This window comes from Rhincodon typus, chromosome 26, assembly GCF_021869965.1.
Source record: "Rhincodon typus isolate 14 chromosome 26, sRhiTyp1.1, whole genome shotgun sequence".
In the NCBI taxonomy this organism is placed as follows: Eukaryota; Metazoa; Chordata; class Chondrichthyes; order Orectolobiformes; family Rhincodontidae; genus Rhincodon; species Rhincodon typus.
Genome location: NC_063357.1, coordinates 19000064 through 19026949, shown reverse-complemented (window position 1 = coordinate 19026949; position 26886 = coordinate 19000064). Strand labels below are relative to the sequence as shown.

Sequence of the window (26886 nt, the reverse complement as noted above, 5' to 3'; positions counted from 1 at the left end):
TAATGTGATTTTCATGATGGTAGATCAAATTCTCTAGGGAGATTTGGAAAGCAGTTTCAATAAAGAGATGGGAGGCACTAAAGTGCCCCCTGTGCTAACAATAATGCTGACAAAATGTAAAATGGAATTTTTATTCTTCCATAAACACAATATTTAATTGCAAGTCTTTTGAGTGCTAAATTAATCCTAATCACAACTCATTTTCACCTGCGCTTGTCATTTTTTTTTCCACACTTTCATATTTAACAGCTTGGCATTAAGTGTTTTCCATATGTTATTTCACCTTGATCTGTCCCCTGTTGGTGATACATATGCTCAATTCTCCTGATGGTAAGATGGGATAGCCAGGGTGAACTTTATGGTCTCATTGTCCAATGTTTAATTTTAGTGTCAGAAAGACAGAACAAAATATCCATGTGAGGGAAATACCTCAACTGAGGAAGAGATCCTTGTTCATGGAATTCACAACTTTCCTGATTCCAAATTATTTTTGGTATTTGACTTATTGAAGCCCTTCACTCTTAATTTTGTTTTATTCTCAGCTCATTTTCGGTGCATAAGAACTATTACTATCTCTATTTTGAGAATTCATAATTTTATCACTTGGCAACTTTTCAAACAAAATTGATGGTAGAATACTGTATGTAGGTTGGTGATGATCTGTAATCAGATGCTAGTCAAATGTCAACTGATAATTTTATTGCTAAATTTGAAGTAAAGCTGTACATATGTATCATTGATGTGATGAAACTAGCTTCCAGTTATCACATCCGTGGTGGGTTTATACAATTTGCTGTAGTACTGCTAACTTCAAATATATGTCATAAAATTGCTGTACTGAAGTGTTTAATCCTAATACGATGTTATTGTAAATGAAAGGGATTCATTAATAAATTGACTACAACCATAAGCGTTTTTGCTCTTGTATGCATCTATCATATGTAATTGGGCTAAAGTAGATTTGTGACCCGATGCATAACAGCTAACCATATCGTGTTGCAAAATTTGATTTATTTTAACTTTAAAATGTCTTCCATGCATTGCTTACTCTTGCCTCATATAAATGTACTACTTTGTATCCTAGTTCTTAAATTCAACACTGGTTAATTATTTCCAAGTGATTTATTAGTTTAAATTAAAACAAAATGCTGGAGACCTGAAATAAGAACAGTAATAGAAAAACTCAGCGGTTCTTACAGCATCTGTGGAGAGAGAAACAGAGTTAACTTTTCAAGTCCAATGACTCATTCCAAAGGAGAGTTAACTGTTTTGATGCTGCCAGACCCGCTGCGATTCTCCAGCTTTGTTTTAATACACTCATTCACACTGCTCCTGAATTGGCATGGAGGGATTTGAAACCTGGTCCCCAGAACAAGATTAGCACTCTTGATTAACTCCAGTGCCACTGAACTGTTCTTCCCACTCTGTGATGTCACATCCCTCTAACTATTGTAGACCTTCTGTTCTGTTCTACAGCCAATGGCAACCTATTCTGCTAACCATATTGTTTCCATTTAGAATGTAGCCATCTACAGTGCCAAGAAAGGTACTTGTCCAAATTTTTGGGCAGCTATAATTCTAATAGGTCAGCTCAGCAAGAAAGGAATCTTGTTGAAACTGGAACTGAGTTTCAGAATTTGAACAGTTTGTGGATTTTTGACTATAGTATAGCATAAGCATCTAGAATAATAGCATTGCACCAATTCATTGGATATATTTTTTGTTAAACAGCTATATACAATCAAAAGAGCCATTTCATAACAAGATATATTGTATCACTTGACTGTTATGTCTAGGGTACTGTTAAAGTTTATTTTAGTGCTATGCTAAACCAGCTGTTCCCTTCAATTAGCTGGATTGTCAGACATTGTGCTGAAACAAGTGTGTCTGTCCCATGGGCAGGTATTGAAGGAGAATAAGATTGCAGAAAAAGCAACACGCAGCTGCATACCACTCAACCCATCCACTCTGTAAATGTCAGCCCTAGTAGGGTGGCAGCAAACTTCTTAAAATAAAAATCACTAGAAATAAATCATAATTGTCACCAGTGCCAATTAAGGAATATTGTGTTTTGAACAATTTTATAATAAAACAGGCTTATAGCTTTAATTATAGTAGATTGAGTTGTTTGAATTCTGGCTATCATTACATTTTTGTACTGTTAAAACTGCATTCTGAAACTAAAGTTTTCTCTCTTCACAGCAACTATCGCTAAAGTCATTGACAGATTCGACGAAGGGGAGGATGAGTGGACATTTGACAGTAAACTGCGGAAGTGTGCCTCAGTTTTGCTGTCTGATTCAGACAAGAGGTATGCTGGGCAGGCAACCTCTCGAAAGGCACTGCAGGAAGAAACTGGACAGAACTCTTTTCCTGGCTCCTCAGGTAGGTGATATACCTCTGCATTTTCTCAGTTTCAGGCAGCCCTAATAATGCTATGTGCCCTTGGAATTTAAATGCATCCCAAGTAATACCTCTGAGGTTCATATTTTGTGATTGCAGGCTTATGGGAAAATGATTTATAGTTGTGACACATTTATGTCTTCTCCAATTTCTAACTTGAGAGAAAGCAAAAGCTTTACAATAGAAATCAAAAATACAATCCTCATGGTTTGTGATTCAGATGAAATTAGCAGTATTGTTTTTCTTTGTACATTTCCATTCTTTTTAACCACTCAGCTTGATTCCCAAAATGCATTTTCTTATTTTAATTGACCATATTTGGATTGTACAAAAAAAGTGATTTATATGGTATACGTAAAGTTTGGGATTTAAATATAACCTGTGTAATGAGTGTAGTATTCACTTGCAAAGTAGTTGACTTTTAATTAAATAGGAAGTATTGTAGTGTTTGTACCTCCCAAAAACCTTGGAATTCTCCACATCAAATCACTTTAAATTGAGGTGATTACAGTCTGTCTTCTGTGCATTTTATTAAATATTTGCCAGTCGCCAGGTTATACAATTCATGACTTTGCTTTTTGGAAGTTGTCCAGTGCATCTTGCTCGTGGAAATAAAACTATTTTAAGAGAAGGCATTGAATCTCCTTGAATTCCACTTTGCACACAGTACATTTCCTATAACTATTTATCAGTGTTTGTATTGCATCTTTAAACATTTGATGCCATTTATGAGCATGATTTCGCTTCATGTAAGACTACTGCATTTTGAAATGTACAAATGCCTATAGCAATGTTTCTTTTAAATTGAGCCAGCTGGATAATTTTATTGTTTTGATTTGTATAGCTGATGAAAAATTAAGTTGTATCAGTGCTAACAGCTCAAGCTGCAGATGATTGCAATGTAATTTACAGTTTTACTTAAAAATGAAGGAAATTCCAAAAAGGTCATGCAGTATAACAATTTGTTATCTTACATTTTACAATTACAATTTTACAATAATCTTACAATTATCTTACATCTACATTTTATCTACAAGGGATGTTTGTGATTTATGTAAAATATTTTCTAAGCAAGCAGGCAAAAGCATGAAATGATAAAACTTTAAAACTGATTTAATGATTTGTGTTCATCATCATTAGATGAAGAGGAAGAAGACATCGTTGAGGACTTGGAAAGCAGTGAAGATAATGAAGAAGAGGAGACCAACAATGATTCGTTACGTAATACAATTAAGGATTTTAAGAAATTCACAGAAGGAATGGATGATATTGGAGAAGGTGATAGTGAATTGGAAGAAGTAGAGGAGGAGGAGGAGGAGGAAAAAGAAGGTCACGATGACAGAAATCATAAAGATGTGGAGAAGGACGATGTTACAGTAATGAAGTTCTCCAAGGAAAAAGTAGCTGAAGAAGTGGAGAAGGGGCAATCAGTAAAAAACCAAATAGGTACATTAATGTTAATCTCATGCTACTGATAATGTGGTCAATGCAATTTTTATGAAATACATGTTTGATCCAATGTTAAAATTAATTTCTTTTTTTTTGGTTTCTTGTTATATTTTCTTTTCCGTATGCTATATATTCATTTGATAGCACAGTTTACAATTTTTCATAATCTATGTCATTATATGGTCAGTTGATGGAAAACATTTGTCTTCGGGCAAGATTGATGTTAATTTTTACTGACCTTCTCACCTTCACTTCTTTTTACCCGTCAGCCCCAAAAAAAGCCTTAAAATTTGTGCCTGTATATTTCTGCTGCATTCTGTGCAGTGTCAGAAAATAACAGGAAATCCAAGGGCTTAAATTAGTCCTGTCAGTAATTCTGTTGTGACAGTCTAGCTTTCTTTTAGTTGAGGTAATCTATTTGTAAGCAGGGTTGCTTTTAACAGAACCAAAGGGGCATGTATCTCACAGGCTATGAACACAAGACTATTCTAAACTTGCAAAGTGGTTGTTAACAATTTCTGTAGAAATGTAACTTTTAAAGAGAAATCAGTTCCCAGTCACTACTCAGAGGATCACACCAAGATTTCATGTTCTACAACACTTTCTGTAATGAAACACACTAAAAACTATGAGTAGAAGGCAACTAATGCAGTAAACTTCCCAAAAGTGACAGAAAGCTCCTGACCACATTATTACTGTACAGTGGATTCTCCGTAGAATTTTGTGGATTTACAGGTGCCAGTTAGATAGTTGCTTCCAGCACTTTTTTTCCTCCCCATTTTGCTAAGTCGTAATGTTTATTGTCCGTAAAAAGTCATTTCTTTAGACTTCTAAGAACCTGTGAATCTTTCAGCGCCCCTAAATTTCCACAGGTCTTGTCTGTTTGTTATGAGAAAGTGTTCTGACCCACCTTTTGCCTGGTGGCTAACAGAACAATTTCTTTCTCTGCTGTTCACCACAGCTGCTGTTTCACAGATTTTCCTCTGCGACTCTCACTGTGTCTGTGTCCAGGATTTCTGAATTAAAATGCGTGCAAAAAGCAAAACCAGCTGTTTCTTTCTTTGTATCTGCTTCCGCAAGCAAGCCCTTGGTTTTCAGTAAGACTTGCCTTGAGTCCCAATCTCCAAGGCAACCAAGTTACATTGACTTAGTACCTAGCAGAACAAGTAGGTCATACATTCTGTTTTACATTGTGTTAAATGAGACAGTTTAAAACGTAATTAACTTATAGTCATAACATGGTTCATACCTTTAAGTAGAGAGTAGTCCAAATCATCATTTGATAGTACAGAATTTGATTATTGCTGAAAAAGACACATTTAGTTGAAGCTGTTTTTTGCAGACCAAATGAATGCACCCATAATGTGACTCATTCAACAGAACAAAATAGGTGACAGCTATTCTCTGGTTCGATCCTTAGAGCGTTAACTTGACCAACCAGAGCCAACTGTCTGATTTAAAACTTAGTTGAGTTTAACTGAGTTCACTTTAGCTTACTGTAAGGCATCATCCAACTGGTCCATTCTTCGTGACAGTCCTCTACCAGTTTGAGCTCATTTGCTGACTAATCAACGTATTCCTCTCATTCAGCATATGTCTTATTTCCCCTTTACTTTAGTATTCTTGTGAATTGTCCTGATGAGTGCAAAGTGAAAAACTTTGACAGAATGTCTTTTTTTTTAAACAACACTCCAGATAACTTTCTTTATCTTGTTGCACTCCCCATATGAATGTTAACTAAGTTAGTTATTCTTCTACATGAAATTTAGTAATTGTGTTTCCCCATATTCGGGTAAACCCCATTTTATGTTTTATTTCCCTATAGGAATTGCTTGTGATGAGCCTCTTATTGAACTGTGTCTGACATTAGCAGACTTTGGGCAGTTTTGCTTTTCCATGAGTGACAAAATAGAATTATTGAAAATTGCCTCCTTTGCTCTTCTGTAAGATTTGATTTATAAGCCCTACTCTTGGAGTACAATTGCAAAGTGATTCTCTTAACTATTTCTCACCTGTTGAGTTTGTATTTTTGTCTTTTTCTGTTGCCATTTTGACTCATCCACAGTCATATTTTTGAAGTAGGATTATCTTACTTGGTAACATAAATGTGCACATTTTCTATCTTTAGCATTCAACCTTTTTATGGTAAAGGAGGATAAAGAACTTCCCAGAAATGCAAGAAGAATTCTACAGTCAGGATATCTGAAGTCTGTCAGTTAATGAACTCACAAATGTATACTTAAGATCAATTGACTTGTGTAAATCCAATGTTTAATGGTAAATACATTTTGGAAACCTTAATAGAGCTCACAGCTACATCTATAATATCCCACATTTTATAAGTTTGTCCTTTAATTGTTAAAAGTAACTAAAAAGTGGGCTGGATTTTCAAGGAGGTATGAAGACTCTACAAACAGCTAAAAATGGCAGGCAGAACCCATACGCAGTAGTCCACACATTCCAGTATATCCAATTTTTTTTTGTCATCCATAGATTCCCGACGGTGTGGAAACAGGCCCTTCGGCCCAACAAGTCCATACCGACCCTCAGAGCATCCCACCCAGACCCATTCCCCCTATAACCCACCTAATCTACACATCCCTGAACAAAATGGGCAATTTAGCATGGCCAATCCACCTAGTCTGCGTATCTTTGGACTGTGGGAGGAAACCGGAGCACCTGGAGGAAACCCACGCAGACACGGGGAGAATGTGCAAACTCCACACAGACAGTCGCCTGAGGCTGGAATCAAACCTGGGCCTCTGGGATTGTGAGGCAGCAGTGCTAACCACTGTACCACGTGCAGGATGTGGGTGTCACTGGCTGGGCCAATATTTATTGCTCAGAGAGCATTTAAGAGTCAACTACATTGATGTGGATCTGGAGTCACGTGGGCCGGAGTAGGTCAGGACACCTGATTTCCTTCCCAAAAGGATGTTAGTTTTTACAACAATCAACAGAGGCTAAATGATTGTCAGTCAGGAAAGCTTTTTTTATTCCAGAATTCTTTGTTATATTGAATTCAAATCTCACCATCTGCCAAGGTGGTATTCAATATCATGTTCCCAGAATATTAATCCAGGGTTCTGGGATTACTAGTCCAATGATATTCCCACATGTCACCATCTCCCACAAGCAAGAGAAAGGGGGCAGGTCTTGATATATGCAAATAGGTAAGCCGAACTGAGTAGGTCCATGTACAACCTGGTGCTGAGTTCAAACAGACTCTAAACAAACTCCGTTTTAGCTGGGTTTCATGAAGGGAAATATTTTTAATGTAAGTGCTGTGTTAGATAGCTAGTTAATTTTTTTTTAAATCATGTGTTCACAAAGCTCCTGAGGCATGTCTATGTTGGATAGTAAATGAGTGGCTATGGAAGGGGTAAAAGGGGCGTGGGAGGGATGTTGGGTTCTTGCATTGTCATGGGGTGAGTTGGGGACATGGGTTGGCTGGAGGGATGAAAGGTCTGATGACTTGAGGGCGAGGACCGAGGTAGGACTTCTAACAAGTTTGCCTAAGCACTTGCTGCTCCCTTGCATTCCCACTCTCAAAAGAAGAAGAAATCTGCTTCTGATTTTGAGAGGCCTGACTCAATCCTGCCTCCCTCAAGTGAAGATTGGATCTACAGTGCCCTTTTAGACCAAGATAGGTCTGTTCCTGATTCATGTTGTCAACATAGGTAGCACAAATCTATCCAGTGTATAAAATCCGATGCATATTTTTTGTCACGTTTAGAGGTATAGCTGAATTGGTGTAATCCTTTCTTAATAAGAGTTGAACAATTTTATAAGAATGCAAGATACCAAAGCCAAAATATTTGTATGGTTTTGGCATTGTAGAAGCTCTCACAGTGTTCTTGTAATGGTAAATCTAATTTGTCACTTTTAAATAGACCAATTAACATGTTAGCAGGAAACTAACCGTTCTTTAAAATAGTCTAATTTTTCTGTCCTTCTAAAACAACATCTCCCAATAATTGAGCACTCTCAATACTGCTAAATAATCAAAAGCAATATGTCTGTGCATACATATTATTAATGCTAAACAGTCAGATTTTATCTCTCTTTCTTAATCCTTTCTTCCTTTTTCTGTTTTTATTTTGCTTTCTGGATATGATCTTGCCTTGAATGTAATAATCCAGTTGACACTTCCTGGTTTAGGCCCTGTGCTACCATTAAAGTCCTTCAGTCTGAGAGACTAAAGAGATGTATGAACACGCCAAGTGATTGTACAGGTTTTGAATTCCCCGTTGAAGGCACAGCACAGAAGTGGATTTCCAGTTAAACTAGCAAGATGAATTCTGTCGATGGTACCCCACTTTCCAGGCCTAGCTGAGGATTCCACTCACTCTTCTTGGGCCACAGAATTGAACCAATTCCTTCCTTGCTGAACAATGGGATGGCTCACTCAAATTACAATTTAGGCTGGGATAAAGAATGTGCTCTGAGATCACAGAACCATTGAATTCCTACAGTATGGAAACAGGCCCTTCGGCCCAACACTGTCCACACCAACTCTCGGAGCATCTCAAACCAGGCCCATCACACAATAACCCACCTAATCTACGCGTCCATGAACACTATGGGCAATTTAGCATGGCCAAATCCACCTAGCCTGCACATCTTTGTGGGAGGAAACCGGGACACCTGGAGGAAACCCACACTGACACGGGGAGAATGTGCAAACTCCACACAGACAGTGACCCGAGGGTGGAATCAAACCCAGGTCCCTGGCGCTGTGAGGCAGCAGTGCTAGCCACTGTGCCACTCATTAAGTATTTATAGGGCATGTTAATATAAGTACCTCTAAACTTGCTTGGCTGCGTAACACAAAATAAGTTGGGTTACAATAACTTAGTAGATATTTTGGAGTTATACAGTTGAAGTCAACAATTTGAAATTATTGTTGTCCACCCTTTAATTATTTTTCCCCATCAGTAATAACTCATTAGTTTTGCATGCACCTATTGGTTGCTTAAATATTTACCAAGTGAAAGTAGGAGGATCTCAAATAATCTGTATCCTCTCTTTTGAAGCATTGTGGGATCAAATACTTGAAGGGCGAATCCGACTACAGAAAGCTGTTGTGACTGCCAATCAGCTTCCACAGCCAAATTCCTTACCTACTTTCAAAAAGGAAGGTGGACCAGAATTTTCAACTGCTTTGAATGACAGTAAGTTGTATTTATTTGTATATTTTATGTTGATAATCATTTTCATGTTTGACAACTCACAGGCAAAAATTTCATTACTTGATGATGTTGATTCCAATACTCAATGGAGGTTTGCTGGTAAGTAAAATGGCCAGAGACATTTTTAGGTTCCTGCTGCAGACTTTTCAATTAAAATCTACAACCAGGCTGGAAATAATTGTTTGCACTGCATCTTCCTTTCTTCTGCTGTTGCTTGCCTTTGCATCAATGTGGTCTTTGTTGTGTTGCAGCAGTTCATCTTTTTTATGGAATGCCAAATCTTTTGCTGATCAATTCTGATGTTATAACTGAAGTCTTGTTTAAGGTACGTTTTCTAATAGGACACCTCTTCATATTTCATACACTCCTGTCTGTGTTAGACATCTTCCACAGCTAAGAAAACAAATTATAGATCTAATAGAAGGCCACTAAAGGTTCATGAGAGAAGCAAAGTGAAAGAACCTGGTTTGCCCTCATACTAAGGGACGCAGTATGTAAAGGTGTTTAAAAAAAAAAAATCGATGATTATAGGTAGTATAGTGATTTTGATTAAATAGTATTAGAAATAAATAATTAATTTTTGCAAATCAAATCCAGGTCCAAATGGCTCCCGGAAGTGGAGATAGTGACAGTGCTTTCTGATATCTTTCAGTTGTCCCTAGATATGGGTGACATGCTAGAGAATTGGAAGAGTGACAAATGTGGTATCCTTATTCAAGAAAAGGTTTAAGGATGTTATTACTGACTAAGGCTGGTCAATAATCATCAGGACAGGGAAGCTCAATTGCTAGGAGCATAGTGCTTCATATTGCCAATGGCATAGGTTCAGTCCCTGCAGCAGTTGAAATGGTTCTTGGTCTGCTGCCTGTTCGGTTTGTTCTGGCAGAGACCTCGGAAAGAAGGATATTTAGGCTGGCAAAGCAAAAGGGTATAGCTGCCTTGCAGGGCAAAAATTTAGGTAATGATAGCCAGAGTGGGGCAAGAAGGGACAGAATATTCAAGCATAAAGAGGTGGAATAAAAATGGTAGCAAGAAAAGATTTTCATCTGATTTGATGAAGTCGGATCCATATGGCTGGAAGTAACAAATAATGAGGGGATGAAACCACTGGTGGGAAGGGCCTATGGGCTCCCTGACAATAGCTGTTCTGTAGGACAGAGCATTAATCAGGTGATAATGAAGGCACGTTTTTAAAAAAAAAATGGCAGTGCATTAGTCATGGGTGACATTAATCTTTGTGTTGGTTAGGAAAATCAAATTGGCAGAGGTAGCCATGAGGATGAAATCAGTGTATTTGGGACAGTCTCTTAGAACAATATGTTGTGGATCCAACCATGGATCAGGCTGTTTTAGATCTGGTAATGTGTGATGAGGCTGGTTAATAGGTGATCACAAAGTAAAGTATCCCCTGGAGAATAGTGACATTGTAAAATTTATCATTCAGTATTAACGAGAAAAACCTGTGTCAGAAACAACTCTGCTAAACTTAAATAAGAGTAATTACATGGAGATGAGGCCAGTGTTAGCTGGAGTGGATTGGTAAATCAGTTTAACAGAGAAGAGTGTGAAGAACAATGGCAGATGTTTAAGAAAATAGTTCATGGCTCACAGCAAAGATATATCCAGTGAAGAATCAGGATTCTAGGAAGGTGACGAGCCAACTGTGGTTAACCAAAGGAGTTAAGGATACCAGCAAATTGAAAGAACAATCATACAACATGACAAAGATTACTGGCAAACTAGAGGATTGGGAAAGTTTTAAAAGTCAACAGAAGATGACCAGAAAATAATAGAGAGACAAAATAAACTGAGCTAAGCCAGTAAGTAATATCAAAACAAACAGTAATATTTCTTCAAATACATTTTTAAAAACAAGGCCCAAGTGAAAATAAATCCCTTCGAGAATGAGGTTGAGAAAATAATAATACGGAATCAGGAAATTGTAGAGTAGTTGAATAAATACTTTGCATTAATCTTCACAATAGAGGACACCAATAGCATTCCAATATTTTTTTATGGGCAAAAGTGGGGAGGTTATGCTGATCCCATATGATACTTTGTTTGGGTCACAACTAGAACATTATGTCCAGTTCTGACACCACATTTCAGGAAGAATGTGAGGATGCAGAGGATGTTTGTGAGAATGATTCCAGGTGTGAAGTGTTTGAGATAGAAGGTTATGTTGGAGAAGGTGAGGTGTTTTACTTTTTCCCTTGGAGCAAAGGAATTTGAGGGAGATATGAAAGAGGATAAGATTATTGCAAGCTTAGAAGGGGTAGACAAAGAAATTGTTTTCACTAGCAGATTGTACAAGGACTGCAGGGATACAGTTTAACGTTTTGGGCAAGAAATGAGAGGATGAGGAAGAACTTTTTCACTCAGCAAGTGGTCATAATGTGTAACCTGTGCCTATGATGACAGTTAGTATAGCGACAGAGTGTACTGAGCACTTAAAGTTGCAGGGCTTCCGGGATAGAGCAAGGAATCCAGACTGGTTTGAATGATTTACAGAGAGCTGGCATGGACTTCATAGGCCATTATTTCTCAAAGCATTAAGCAGATTGTGTATACAGTAAAGCTGCCAAACAAACACTAACTTCTGAAAGGTTCTGAATACTCTTGTAAACCACATTTACTATGCACTGTGCTGTACTACTTTTCAAAGTAAATATACTTCATATTTTCACTTGTGCCAATTCTTTTTGAGTTGATATAACTTCATCACAGCCCCATGATGGAGCAGAACAGTGATTCTGTGTTTGAGTTTTACAATATATTTGTTAAATGTAAAAGTAGAACTTTTGAAGCTTGACATTTTGAGTTATATACTTATTATATTGAATAAAGGTGATTGGAAGGGTCAAACTGCTTAATAATTATTTGACCTTGTTTGTAAAATGCATGTTGTTAACTTATTTAATGAGTTACATTACAAGCTGTGGAAAGTGCCATGTTTCATTACCGGTCAGGAATGCAATATCATTACAGAGGTATGGCAGAATAAGCAGTTGGTGCTTTGACTCGTCAAATTAGTCAACTGTGTCCAATAATAAAAAACAGCATGCACTGCAACTGAGTGTGTATTGTGAGGTAAACTGTTGCTGTATAATTGACAGCTTAGTGACTAAATTGCCAAATGGTGATATGAAAAGCCATTTCTGTAACAATATCATTTGACATGCTATGAACCGGCCTATTTTACACCTGGGGCCATCTTTATTGCCTTTCTGTATGTCTTTATGACTCATTTTTCAAATTGTGTTTTCCTGTTTAAACTGGCCTTGTGTTTGTGCACAACGCAATATTCAGAATCAGTCTAGATAAATCCAAAAAGTTTTGATTCTGTGATATAGGTTTACAGTTATGAGGACACAAGAGTAAATTACGTAGTACTGTGGTGCACTATTTAACCTAAGAGGGGCTTTACACAAGTCACTCAACATGTTATCATGAATTTGTTCTAGGTTGTTCTATACATGCTTTCAGCTGTACTGCTGATGAAACCAAGAGGTTGTCTCTAAGCACTGTTAAGTCATCCAGATTATCATGTTCAAGAAGAATTCTAGGCTCTCAAAATGGAGAATGTTATATGCTTTAGAGCTTAGTGGAATCATACTATGACTGGTCTTGAGCAATGTTTGTTGTGTCTGAAATTGTCAATTTTCTTGCCTGGCTGTGATTGTATTAATCACAGTATCTGTGGAGTGTAGCAATGTGTTTTTAAAAATTTGTTCATGGGATATGTTGTTACTGGTGTGGGTGATTCTTATTGTCCATCCTTATTTACCCGTGCGGAGGTGTTGATGAACTGCCACCTTGAATTGAATTATGTATAGTTAGAGCGCTATTAGGGTGGAAATCTCAGAATATTGAGCCAATGGCTATGATGGAATCGTATCATATTTTCAAGTCAGGATAGAATGTAGGGGGTTCTTGCAGGTAGTGTTCCCACGTGCCTGCTGCCCTTGTTCTTTTTGGCTGTAAAGATTATGCCTTTGCAAAGTGCTGACAAAAAAGCCTCGGCAAGTTACTACAGTGTGCCATGTAGATGGTTAAAATTGAAGTCATGGGGTGGCATTGTTGGAGGCAGTGACTATGTTAAGGTCGTTGATGGAGTGTACTGAGGTTAGCATTAAAGGTCTTGGATACGCTTGGATAAATGTATAGAACTGTGCATCCCAGATGGGCAGTTTTTAGACACGAGGAGACATAGACTTAAGCTTTTCCTCTGCAATAATAATAATGTGTTTGTATAGATCTCAATGATACTTTTAAAACACATCCTCAGCTTGGACCTGTGGTTATGCTGTATATGGTGCAAATTCAAGTGGATCGAGACAGTTTCCTTGATTGATACCCGTGTTACTTGGCTTTACTACCTAAGTTACATGGGGGGCCATTTCAAAATTATATCACATCTACTTAAAGAAACTCATCACTATTGACTCAGAAATGATGATCTCAATGTCGTGTCTATCGTTCAACTGTCAATGATTTGGACTCCCAACAAAAATAATGCTTCTCTGTTTTATTTCCTGATATAGGTTAAAAAAAAAACTTCTTTATCTTTGGCACATTTGATGATCTGTTTCTCTCTAAAATTTCTTCTGGTATCATTCTTGCTCAGTGCCCAAAAATGCACCATGTGTTCTCCCTACCAAATTTTACTGCTCCTGTCCAAGTGCTGACTGTCTGGTATATGACTCAATGGATGGTGGTTATGCTCTGCTACCTCAGCCAAGTGTTATCTTTGAATGAGACTAAATAGTGAACATTGTAAATGTTTCAATAGATGGAGGCATTCTAGTGGACCCTGATTCTGTCTTCGCCTAATATTTAAACATGCATAGTTTTACCATAGAATAGTCATCTAAAGCATGGGATCCTGACTGATTTGTCTTTTCTGTCGCAATCCACGATACCAAAGCATTTTGAGATTTCTTCACTACTATCCTGGCTGAGATTTACTCAGACTGTGAATTGAACTTGGCACTTTTGAATTTTTACAACTGCCGTACATATTGATTTTCCTATCATGATTTATATAATGTTTTCAGAATCTTTTAAATTTAATCAAATTTATTTATTAAATAAACAAAGATGTTATCTGTTTTGAATTTCTGGTTACTATTGATGTTAGCAATAAGAAGTTGATGTTTAATGTCTCCAAATCCTACCCAAAAAGGGATAGACATGTACACTGAGTACAAAAGTCAACTGTGGATGTAAGTTAGGAAAGATTCTGCTGATGGAGTATGAGCAGCTAATGCTAAACATAAGGCAAAACCTCAAAGGAAATCTCTGGATCATTACCTAGGCTATAAGAAAATAGACATAGATGAATATGATTTGAGAGATTAAAATGTATGGCTCAGACATTGGTATGAGGAGATTTGGTTTAGATTTCTTGGGTACTGGTGCCAATACTGGGGAAAAAAGGGTGCTGCATCATTGATATGGCTGACATCTAAACTGTGCCGGGAAACCAGTTTTCTGATGATTCATACTGCTATGGCAGTAAAGAGTGCTTTAAAATAAACTAAGTAGTGGAAAAAGTGATCAAGTGAAGGGAGATATGGTAAAGTAAAGGGAAACAAAGTGTTGGAGCAGGGCAACATTTTGGGTAATGATTATCAGACTTTAAAAGGAGGGGCCAGAACATATGCAAGACTGCATGAGCATATAAGGCCAGAGACCAGTGAAAGTATTAATTAAACAAAATATAAGACCCTGTATCTGAATGTATGCAGAATTTGTTACAAAAGGAGTGAATTGTCAGTACAGATGGAGATAAATACGTACGACCAGATGGGTATTACAGAGAAATGGCTGTAAGGTGACCAAGGGCTGGAACCTGAATATAGGAGGATATTTGACTTATCAGCATGACAGAAAGCTAGGAAAAGTGACAGGGTTTCTCTGTATTTAAGGATGGCATTAGTTCTGTACTGAGAAATTACCTTGACTTGAATGTTCAAGATGTAGAATCAGTTTGGGTAGAAATAAGATACAGGTATTTTTCTTATAATGCAATAGTTGCATTCATGTGTGACCTCACACTATAAAAAATCACATTATAGGAAGATTGCTACAGAAAATCACTATACCTGTACAGCAGAAAGTTTGCGTTATCCAAACGGTGTCCACTGTTCATCAATCGCTTTATAGCCAATTCACGTTAATGAAACATGCATCATAGCAGAAATACCTGGAGAGGAAAGGAAATAAACTACTTCTGTGTGGGAGTAGTTTTTAGGGCACCTAACATTGGTTGCATAGTACAGAACATACAGCAAGAAATAATATGGTGAATGTAAGAAATATACTGCAATAATCATGGGTTACTTTAATCAACATGTAGACTGGGAGAATCAGAATAGCAAAGTTAGTTTAGAAAATGTGTTCATAGAGTATCTTCAGGACAATTTCTTTAGGATAATAGGTTCTAGAGCCAACCAAGGAACAAGTTATCCTAAACTTAGTTATGTGCAATGAGACTGAATGAATTAATAACTTCAGTAAAGGAATGTGTACGTGATTTTGATCACCAGCGTGATAGAATTCAGTATTAAGTTTGAAAGGGATAAGTGTGGGTTTATAAGTGGTGTTTTAAATAAATGTAACTGTGAGGATATGATGACAGAACTGGCTGAGGTAAAAGGTGGAGTTGTAGTGACAGATTTTTAAGGAGATATTAAATAACTCTCAGTAAAGATTTATTCCAGTGAGTAAAGACTTTGAAAACGATACATTATCAGCAGTATAATAAGAAAGTTAAGGATACTGTTAATTTGAAAGAAACAATACAAATCTGCATGGATTACTGGTTGGTCAGAAGATTGAGCTGATTTTTAAGAGCAAGCAAAGAATGACCGAAAAGGTAATAGAGGCAAAACCAAGTTGGAGAAAAAGCTAGCTAATGGTATAAAAACAGATAGTAAGAGTCTCTACAAGTATTTGAAAAAGAGTAACTAAAGCTAGTTTTGATCCTGTACAGAGGACTAGGGGATTAATAATCAAAACAAATAAATAGTGGAGGTTTTGCACAGATATTGTTTGTCTTCACAGTAGAAAACTTAAACATAGTTGAAAAGAGATGATAAGGAAGGATGAACTTAAAACAATCTCCAATATCAGGGAGAATGTGCTAGTAGAACAAACCTAAAGAATGACAAGTCTCCAGGACTGGTTGGCCTGCATCCCAATGTCTAAAGGGAAGTGGTGATACAGGTAGATGAATAATTTACAATCATCCAGAATATCAGGAATTTTGGAAACATCCAAGAGATTTGGAGAATAGCAAATGTAACGTCTTTATTCAAGGTAGGAGTGAGGTAGAAAGCAAGAAACAATAGGCCAGGCCACTTGACAGCTATTGTAGGGAAGGTTCCAGAACCTATAATTAAGGCACTTATAGCAAAATACTTTGAATTACAACGTAATCAGACAGAGCCATAATGGCTTACGAAAAGAAAACTGTGTTTGACTAAGCTGTTAGATTTTTCTGTGAAAACAACATTCATTGCGCTAAACAACTGCACCTCCCAGTCGCGAACCATTTCAACTCCTCCTCCCATTCCTCAGACGACATGTCCATCCTGGGCCTCCTGCAGCGCCACAACGATGCTACCCGAAGGTTGCAGGAACAGCAACTCGTATTCCGCTTGGGAGCCCTGCAGCCCAATGGTATCAATGTGGACTTCACAAGCTTCAAAATCTCCCCTCCCCCTACCGCATCCCAAAACTAGCCCAGCTCGTCCCTGCCTCCCTAACCTGTGCTTCCTCCCACCTATTCCCTCCTCCCACCCCCAAGCCCCACCCCCATCTCCTACCTACTAATCTCATCCCGCCCCCTTGACCTGTCCGTCCTCCCTGGATTGACCTATCCCCTTCCTACCTCCCCACCTACATTCACCTCTACTGGCTCCATCCCTGCCTCTTTGACCTGTCTGTCTCCTCTCCACCTATCTTCTCCTCTATCCATCTTCTATCCGCCTCCCCCTCTCTCCCTATTTATTTCAGAACCCCCTTCCCCTCCCCCATTTCTGATGAAGGGTCTAGGCCCAAAACGTCAGCCTTCCTGCTCCTCTGATGCTGCTTGGCCTGCTGTGTTCATCCAGCTCTGCACCTTGTTATCTCAGATTCTCCAGCATCTGCAGTTCCTGCTATGTCTGTAATAACAGGTCTTTCTCAGGTTTGAAAGATGTAATCAGTGGAATAACATTGGTATCAGCCCTAGAACCTCAATTGTTTACTCATATATCATAGAATCATGTTGATGACTTGGAAGCGGAGACAGTGTATTCAAATTTGCTGGTGATAGATATTTTCTAATCAGCCTGTTCAGCGATGTTGATGCACACCTCTGGAGCAGGTGAGATTTGAATGAAGGCCTCCTGGTTCAGAAGTAGGGACACTACCACTGTCCAACAGAAGTCATAATTGGTGCTGATGTAAAAGTATGTGGAAGGGTGTGTTGTGATTCGTACTTAAGGAAGTTGCAAGAGAATATAAATTGAGTGAGAGGGTGAAAACATGGTAGATGGTGTTTAATGCAGTCAAGTGTGGGGTCATGCACCTTGGCAGAAAGAATGAAAATGCAGACAATTTATTATTTAAATGGAGAGACTCCCAATGAAGTGCAGCACAGAGAGATCTGGATGTTCCTGTGCATGAAACACAAAATGTTAACATGTAGGTGCAGCAAGTAATTACAAAGGCCCTTGGAATTTTGGCTTTATTGCTTAGTGGATAGAGTTTTAAAAATAGGAAAGCCTTGTTACAACTGTTGGAGAGGCTGCACCTACAGTTTTGGTCCCTGTATTTATAAAGGATATATTGGCATCGGAAGCTGTTCTAAAGAGATTAGTTCGGCTAATTCCTGGGATAATAGAGTTCATTCATCAATAAAGCTAAGTAGGTTTGACCTTTATTTGTAGAGTTTATAGAAATGAGGGGTGATCTTATTGAAACATACAAGATTCTGAGAAGCTTGACAAGTAGATGTTAAGATGTATCCACCAGTGGTAGAGGAATCTAGAACTAATGGACATACTTTCAGAATAAAGGAATGCTAATTTAAAACTGAAATGTGAAGGGATTTCTTCTCCCAACAGGTAGTGAATATCTAGAATTCCCTACCAGAGACTTGTGGAGGCTAGATCATTGCCTAACCCTATCATGGCTAGAACGCTGAAAGTATTTTAAAATGAGAGAGATTTTTGAAACATTTGGAGCGGAGGGCTACCGTAAGTTGTCAAGGAGGTGGCCTGGGGTGTATCAGCCAAGATCTTGTTGAATGGTGGGCAGGCTTAAGAGGCCAAATGATTTACTCCTCCTATTTCCTACGTATTTCTTTTTATGATTATATCTTATTAAATGGTAGAATAGTCTTGAAGGACACAATGGCCTACTCCTTTTATTTTCTTCTATTCCACCGACAGCCAGTTTTAGTTCATAATAATAGTTTGTTTCCTTGAACGTAGTGTTGTATGACTTCTGACCTTGGACAAGTACCGAACTAAGTTATAATCCAACAGGTTAATTTGAAATCACAAGCTTTTGGAGCGCTGCTGCTTCATCAGGTGAAGTGGAGGGAAGGTGTAGGCGGAGAGATCAAAAGATAATACACATGGCATGAGTGAAGTGTGGTGGGGTTACATTTAGTGCGAATGAACCTAAGATCTCGGTTGAGGCCATCTTTGTGGATACGGAACTTGGCTATCAGTTTCTACTTGGCGGTTTTGTGTTGTGTATCTCAAAGACAGCCTTGGAGAACACGCCCTCAAACAGACCGTTGTTTGCAGCAAAGAACTCGGCCTTTAGGACAACATCAACCACACCACCACGCAACCCTGCCATAGCAACCTCTGCAAGACATGTCAGATCATCGACTTGGATACCATCATCACGTGGAAGCATACATGGCAGGTACTAATGTGACTCGGCCAATGTTGTCTATATCATACACTGCAGGCAAGAATGCCCTGAGTTATGCAGGTGCTATGGCAACAGTTGAATGGACGTTGTGCAACAATCGCCAGACAGGAATGTTCCCTCTCAGTTGAGGACCACTTCAGCAGTCAAGGACATTCAGTCTCTGATCTTCGGGTAAGCGTCCTCCAAGGCGGCCTTCAAGATACACAGCAACGCAGAATCGCTGAGCAGAAACTGATGGCCAAGTTCCGTACCCATGAAGATGGCCTCAACAGTGATCTTGGGTTTTCATGTTGCGTTACATGTAATCTCACCAGACTGTTCCGTATTTGTAAATTCTTCCTTACTGTTCTGTTTTGACACCATCACCTTGATAACGTATGATCTCTCTACCTTAGTTAGTTTTTACAGTTTTGGATTACTTATTACTTTTGTTGGACCCTCGGCATGTGACTCTTGTACCTATCATGTTATTCCAGTCGTTTGGTTTGTCTCCAGCACCATCTTATTTTAAATTTTTTGTAATTATCTCTCTGCCCCAATTAATCGATTCATAGGTCATCCCTTCACTTGCTGTTCAGCTGTTGACACTCCTCTCACACTATTTGTACTATCTTTTGGTCTCTTCATCTATAAATTCTGAGCCTGTGTGCTTCCCTCCAGTTCACCTGATGAAGGAACAGCGGTCCGAAAGCTTGTGATTTCAAATAAACCTGTTGGATTCTGTCTTGTCCTCCCCAGACCAACACTGGCACCTCCACATCAGTATTTGTCCAACAGAAACAGGGCAAGGCAGATTTCAATCTATTGTGTACACTTTCCAGTTGCACTTTAGGGACGGAGAGAAGTCAAACAATTTGAAGGAAAAAAAAACGATCTACCTTTTATTAAATTAATTTTGTGCTCAAGCGTTGTTTATTTTTGACTTCTCAAATAAGCCAGAATGTACTTTTTAAGTCTAGTTTTTGAATTTCAACGCAAGTTTACTGTGGTCATTGGTTTAGCTATGCTTTTCTTTGTTGAAGTGCTAAAATCTGTTTGTAGAAAACTGACAAAATATTTCCTCACTTCACCCGTCATCTTACTTTGTGCATTTTTTTTTTGAGAACTGTCAGAGCAATGCTAACAGATTCAGTCTGAATTAAATAAGCTTGATTGTACCTTTGGTACAGAAATCATGCATTTAAACTCAAATCCCATTACGTGCACTGAGATTTTCCAGTGGAATGACAAATCCAATAGAATAGAATCATAGAATACTTAGTGTGGAAGCAGGCCATTCGGCCAATCAAGTCCACACCAACTCACCCAGACCACCCCCCCCACCCTATTCCTGTAACATGTCCATAGACATGTTTTGTTAATTTATAAATTTTTTTTTTAAACATTTAATATTGACTTTTGAAGTGGCGTAAAATATGCATTCTGGTAGGCATGATTTTATTTGGCTTTGTACTGTGGAGGGAGCCGCAGGGTAAAATGATCTTGAATTTATAAACTGCACAATTTCCATATTCGCCCATCTAGTTTGACATGTCCTTTTGGTCAGGATCCACTCAGTTTTAGCTTACATTTTGCTCAGCTCCAAATGCATGCAGTCTGGATTTGATGATACAGATTTGTTTTTATTCCCCTAAATAATTCAGTTTAGTTATTTAAAATAGACACAACAATTAACATTACAATGTAAGAATGTAATGCGTAAAATTGAAATTTCAGTTGTGTTAAATTAAATGCACTGAGTTCATCTATTCCCTGTTAGAATCTAGAATCAGGGCTTTCTTTGCCTTGGAGACATCTAGATTGAAGTAATGCCTGTCTCTTCACAACTCTGAAGAATTTTTTAACGCACCATTTTCTAATTTTGTTCACTGACAGTAGTTTCTCTTGCTTCTGACAAAACAACTAGAACATTAATACAAACAGCATTAAAGAGCATTCACTCTATCCTCCAGGCAGTCGACTGTCTGTGCGGAGTTTGCACATTTCTTCCCGTGTCTGCGTGGGTTTCCTCCAGGTGTTCCGGTTTCCTTCCACAGTCCAAAGATGTGCAGGTTAGGTGGATTGGCTTTGCTAAATTGCCCATAGTGTCTAGGGTGGGAAATGCAGGGATAGGATAGGGTAGGGGGTGGGTCTGGGTGGGATGCTCTTCAGAGGGTTGGTGTAAAATTGATGGGCTGAATGGCCTGCTTCCACACTGTAGGGATTCTATGATTGTCATGTCAGTTTTTTAAATAAAAAGCTTTCTCTTTTCAAACAAATTGAATTCTGTAACAGCTTCACGAAATAGCTGGCTTTAGTCCAAATTGTAACTTGATGAGCATTTCTGTGATCCATTATGGAAAATACACTATTTATCTTGACCTGTGCTGTAGCAGAATCAAACATAAAATTCAAATACCCTAGAATGTGTAGTGCTATTCGGAAGGAGACTGACAACTGCTGGATTGACCACATTCAGTGTGCTGAGCAATGAAAATTGAAATAGTTTGGAGAATGTTACATGCTTAGATCAGGAATTCTGTGTGTTGGCCGAATGGATGTTGATTTCGTACATTGGAATTCTATGATTGGGTCAGAATTTTGCTTGCATCAGGTATGCATTTATCTGGAGTCAACTGTAATAGGTAATGCTCCTTCAGCAAACTTTATAAATGCAATTATGGTGTTCAGTGATGGTGCGGAATGGGTTCTAAACCTGGATAACCCAACTTTGAGCCTTACTAAGAAGATTTGTTAAAATATGCAAATTTATACCATTTTCTGCCAGTTTCTATCCAGTTTGCATGTGAAACCATTCCATTGTGTGAGCTAAGGCTTTTAGGGGCAGAAAATTAGGCAGGGAATTTTCTGCACAATGAGAAGTACTTTGATCTCATCTGGCACCATAGTTTCTGAACAGGGAGATGATTAAAACCAGTATTTCCCAGTGCAGTGAAGTGGAAAAATATCCTGGTGACTAATCAGGAAAAAACTCCTTAAAATTACAGTATTAATTCCAGTCTAGGTTATTTCTGTAGCATGATTTTGCTGCATACATCAGCATCTCGGGCCTTCTCTGCAATCTGCGCTTTATGTAAAGATTATATGTCTATCTGTGCAGTTAACCTAACACTGTGTTTTCACATATCACTATTTCTGTTAACACTTGTCTATCTGTCTTCAAGTCATTGCTTTAGAGGAATTTTTATAATTTGGTCACCTAATGATATTCTCACTGTCAATATAGTTTTTTAAATTTTTAGTTAAGAGTTGTCATTAATATGTTCAGTTCTTAGTCTAGTAACCATGTGATTTGATTTGTATTCTAACCAGCATCCAGGTGAGATTGAAAATACCCATCTTCAAAATTGTGTATTTATTGTGTTCAAGAAATTAGTCTGCAGTCAGATTTGTGTTTTGCGCTTATTGTATGAGTATTGATATTATATTTTCCTTTAAGTTTTCTTTTTAAATACCTTTGGTGACATCAGACTTGTGAAAATTTAACTGTACATTATGCCACACTTGAAATATTATGATTGCTATCTCTCATTTGCAGTCACCTAAGAAGGAGGGGTGTTGTTTAAAAGAAATCTTTATTTCCCAGTGCCATTCCAAAGCAGTCCATGGTAGTTATATAATCATAAAATTTCAATTTATGCATATTCTTAATTATAATTTCTTCTGAATTGTGGTTGTACGGCATGGAGCAAGTCCTGCACCAGTAGTTGTGTGTTATGTAGGTCTTTTTTTTCTAGGGAAAGGCATTCATTAATCACCAGCTCCCTCTTACATGCATGAATTATTGTTCTCTCACATTTCTGAATCTCCTCTATTTCATCAGAACTGATGGTGCTTTTTTGGCACATATAAATGTAATGTTTAACAGATGAAATTAACTGATTCAGGGTGGCACAATGATCATATAAAGTTGTCATTCCATCTCTGGGAATTGGGATGCAATCCAGAGCAGATTGATGGAATAAAAGCTGACTGGAAACATCTTATGGGAATTGTTTATAGGTTTTCAAGCTGGGATCCACAAAAGCTTTCTGAAAATCAAAGCTTGGGTAGCTGACACATTGGCATCTGAAAAACAAAATAACTAATCTGTAAACAATTGAAAGTGTTTAAAAGTGGTAAAAAACAGTTTCGATATCTTGTTTAAAGTCAGGTCTTTTTCTTGCTTGTTCCAAACTGCTATAGAAAATATGTGACTACTTGTTTTCGGTCATTTGATAATTCATAACTACAAACTCATGAGGAATACCACAATAGGTCATCTGGAATGACATGATCTGATTAGGGAGCTGGGTGGCTTCAAAATGGTCAGATATATCAAGTCAGTTTATTTGATTTTTCTGGGAGAAAATTACAGATCTAGAGGACAATTACAAAAACAATTTTTATCAATATAGCACCTTTAATATAGCAAGAAGCCCCAAAGTGCTGAGCACATGTTGTCAATAAAAACACTTTTGATATTGATCCATAGTAGTGATGCAGTGAATTAAGGGAACTAACTATCTTACTATCTCACTTACAACTGGTTCATGTGGTACATGCTTGTGGGATATCTAGTACAATATAAGGCTGAATTGATGCACGGCCTGAGATGTGTGAGAAGAATTGTAGTAAAAACCATATGTTCATGGAACACCTGTGGATTTGGTGGTTGAGCTGATGTTTACATATTTTTATAAATGACATGGCAAACTGCCTATTGTTCAAAGTATCAAAGTTTGTAGGTAACGTCAAATTCAATATAGTAGCTACCACCCAGCAATTGATTTCGCTATGGATTTGGACTTTTGTCTCTGGACTCGTAAATGGCAGAGGATAGGTGTAAAATCCTTTGTGTTACACCTAGGATTTGAGCACCTGTTATCCAGTTTAAAGTTATGGATGCCAAAAACAAAACTGGTCAAGAGGACACTCTTTCTAGAGTAGGGATTGGATTATAGAATAGAATACCAAAGCAACATATAGAATAGGAGATAATGCAGTTTTATGACAGGAAAATGGGGATTTGATGATACAGAAAATCATGATTACAAAACTGATGAGAGATTTGGAAATGAGCTAGTAAGGAAAGTATCATCACATTAGAATTACAGAGGATCCCATTGTGGTCCCTTTGTACTGACCTGCTTTTTCTTATTACTTTAGCATAGTTCCACACACGACCATTTAAAAGAATGTTAGTAAAAACAACATTTTATGTTATGAATTTGTACAGTGCAGCAATCTTGTAGCTTGTTACTCGGAGGGAAGATATCAGCTGGAGTTCCTGATTGCTGATAGTAAGTATGAGTATAATATATAATGAGCTGACAGACGAGTCAAATGCTTTCTAAAGTCTAAAAGCTTGACAGTCCGCACTGTATGGGCTGACACATGAAGAATGGTCATGTATTAGAAAGAATTATCACTTGTAGAACATTAACCCAGCATGAATCAGCCACAAGTATTTTTTTTTTAATTTTTGGAGAGGGGGTGTTGGGGGAGACACAGTTATACAAAATGTAGAGTATTCAGTTTTCGAATTGTTTGTAAAATACCTAATGATTTGACAATGTCTGAACTTTTTCCAATTCCTCTTTGCCAAATAAGAATTGTGTACAGAGTACAAAATGGGGAGATATGGAGGGTGAGAGACGTTTTAAGTTAAAATTGGATGGTTAGGGAAACAGTTGTTTGCTTACTGTGTTCCTAGACTGACAGTAACGTTGCTTTCAAATAGGAAAAGAATGTTGCAGAGGTGGCGTCTTTAGGATGTTCCATTCATTTGTCATCCAATAGATCCGTTTCGTATCTGCAATAATTAATTAGGTATAGCTGCTAGATGAAGTTAGGGTCATTATTTATGTATGCTGCTCTCATCTTTTGTTTTATCAATTATAAACCGATAGGTTTTTCAACAATTCCAATTAAAAAGCGATGTTAAATTTTCCTTGTAAATCTAACCTTTCACTTCAACGTACTGAAATGTATCACATTGACCTGCTGTACGTACAAAGGCTTCGTGTTGCTGGAATAATCTACCAGTTGTCACTACAAAGCAATTACATTTGCCATGATTTTATTTTGGCTTATGTTGCTCAGACAACAAATTACATGTACTTCTGGCATTGAATAAATATGCGTTCAAGGCTAAACTGCAAATTTGGTTGCCTTGACACATTTCAGCACAAAATTTAAAGTTTATTATTTAGTTTTATGTAACCATTCCAATATTTAAACTTTGCATATTACTATTCTAAATCTAAGTGTCATCATGGATCACTGGTAGGACTCTCATCTCTGAAACAAAAGATTGTTGGTTGAAGCCCTGCTCCATGAGTTGGAGCATTCAAATCTAGGCTGTCACTCTAGTACAGGTTATTTTTCAAATTTCTCATTAAACTGTGCTTCTGTTTTCCTATTCAGGAAGATATTTTTTGAAGAAGAGCAATGAATTTTTCCAGTGACCTGGCCAATATTCAACTCTCAACCAACACATTACATTCAGATTAATTAGCCCTTTATTTCAGTGCCACTAATGTAATTTTATACATGCAGTTGGGAACCATGTTGATGAAATCCTGAGGTATCCTGAAAAAATGAAAGACACCTTGAGGAAAGGAAAGGTGCATTTTAACTGCAAGTTTTTTGTCTTAAATGTGACATTCTTTGTGATTTAAGCAAGAAAGGGACAGTTAACTATTCCTTTCAGTACAGTTTTACATCCTTAAGAAACCTAGTAGATGGCACAGTGAGACCATTTGTTCTATGACATTGAGAATTTGGGTTTGATTCTTGCCCAAATTGAAATTAATTGGAGTGTAAATTCCTTTTCCCCAACTCCTGTTTATTTAACCTAACTTAATTATAGGTTATAGAGTCATAGAGAGGTACAACACAGAAACAGACCTCTCAGTCCAACTTGTCCATGTTGACTGAATATCCTAAATTAATCTAGTCCCATTTGCCAGCATTTGGCCCGTATCCTTCTAAACCCTTCCTATTCATATTCCAGAGATAGTAGGAACTGCAGATGCTGGAGAATCCGAGACAACAAGGTGCAGGGCTGGATGAACACAGCAGGCCAAGCAGCATCATAGGAGCAGAGAGGCTTACGTTTCAGGCCTAGACCCTTCATCAGAAAAGGGGGAGGGGAAGGGGGTTTTGAAATAAATAGGGAGAGAGTGGGAGGCGGATAGAAGAGGGATAGAGGAGAGGATAGGTGGAGAGGAAACAAACAGGTCGAAGAGGCGGGGATGGAGCCAGTAAAGGTGAGTGTAGGTAGGGAGTTAGGAAGGGGATAGGTCAGTCCAGATAGGGGATAGGTCATATTCCAGATGCCTTTTAAATGGTGTAATTGTACCAGCCTCCACCACTTCCTGTGGCAACTCATTCCAGACACGCACCACCATCTGTGTAAAAGAAGTTGCCCCGTAGTTCCCTTTTTAAATTTTTCCCCTCTCACCTTAAACCTATGCCCTCTAGTTTTGGACTTCTCTGCCCTGGGGAAAAAATCCTTGGCTGTTCACCTATCCATGCTCCTCATGATTTTATAAACTTCTATAAGGTCACCCCTCAACCTCTGACGCTCCAGCGAAAATAGCCCCAGCCTATTCAGCCTCTCCCTATAGCTGAAACCCTCCAACCCTGGCGACATCTTTATAAATCTTTTCTGAACCCTTTCAAGTTTCACAACATCTTTCATACAGCAGGGTGATCAGAATTGAACACAGTATTCCAAAGTGGCCTAACCAATGTCCTCTACAACCACAACATGACCTCCCAACTCTTATACTCAATGCACTGAACAATAAAGGTAAGTGAGATAACAAGATGTAGAGCTGGATGAACACAGCAGGCCAAGCAGCATCAGAGGAGCAGGAAGGCTGACGTTTCGGGCCTAGACCCTTCTTCAGAAAAT

At 38.0% G+C, this 26886-nt stretch overlaps 1 protein-coding gene across 2 annotated transcripts in view; it reads left to right on the top strand.

Moving 5' to 3' along the window:
* aatf (apoptosis antagonizing transcription factor) overlaps positions 1–26886 on the top strand; it is a 125870-nt gene that overhangs the window by 10285 nt on the left and 88699 nt on the right. For both annotated transcript variants that reach the window (XM_048612566.1, XM_048612567.1), the window contains exons 2-4: positions 2203–2385; positions 3544–3849; positions 8889–9026. In XM_048612566.1, the coding sequence (XP_048468523.1) occupies positions 2203–2385; positions 3544–3849; positions 8889–9026 (627 nt within the window). The remainder of the gene's footprint in view (positions 1–2202; positions 2386–3543; positions 3850–8888; positions 9027–26886) is intronic.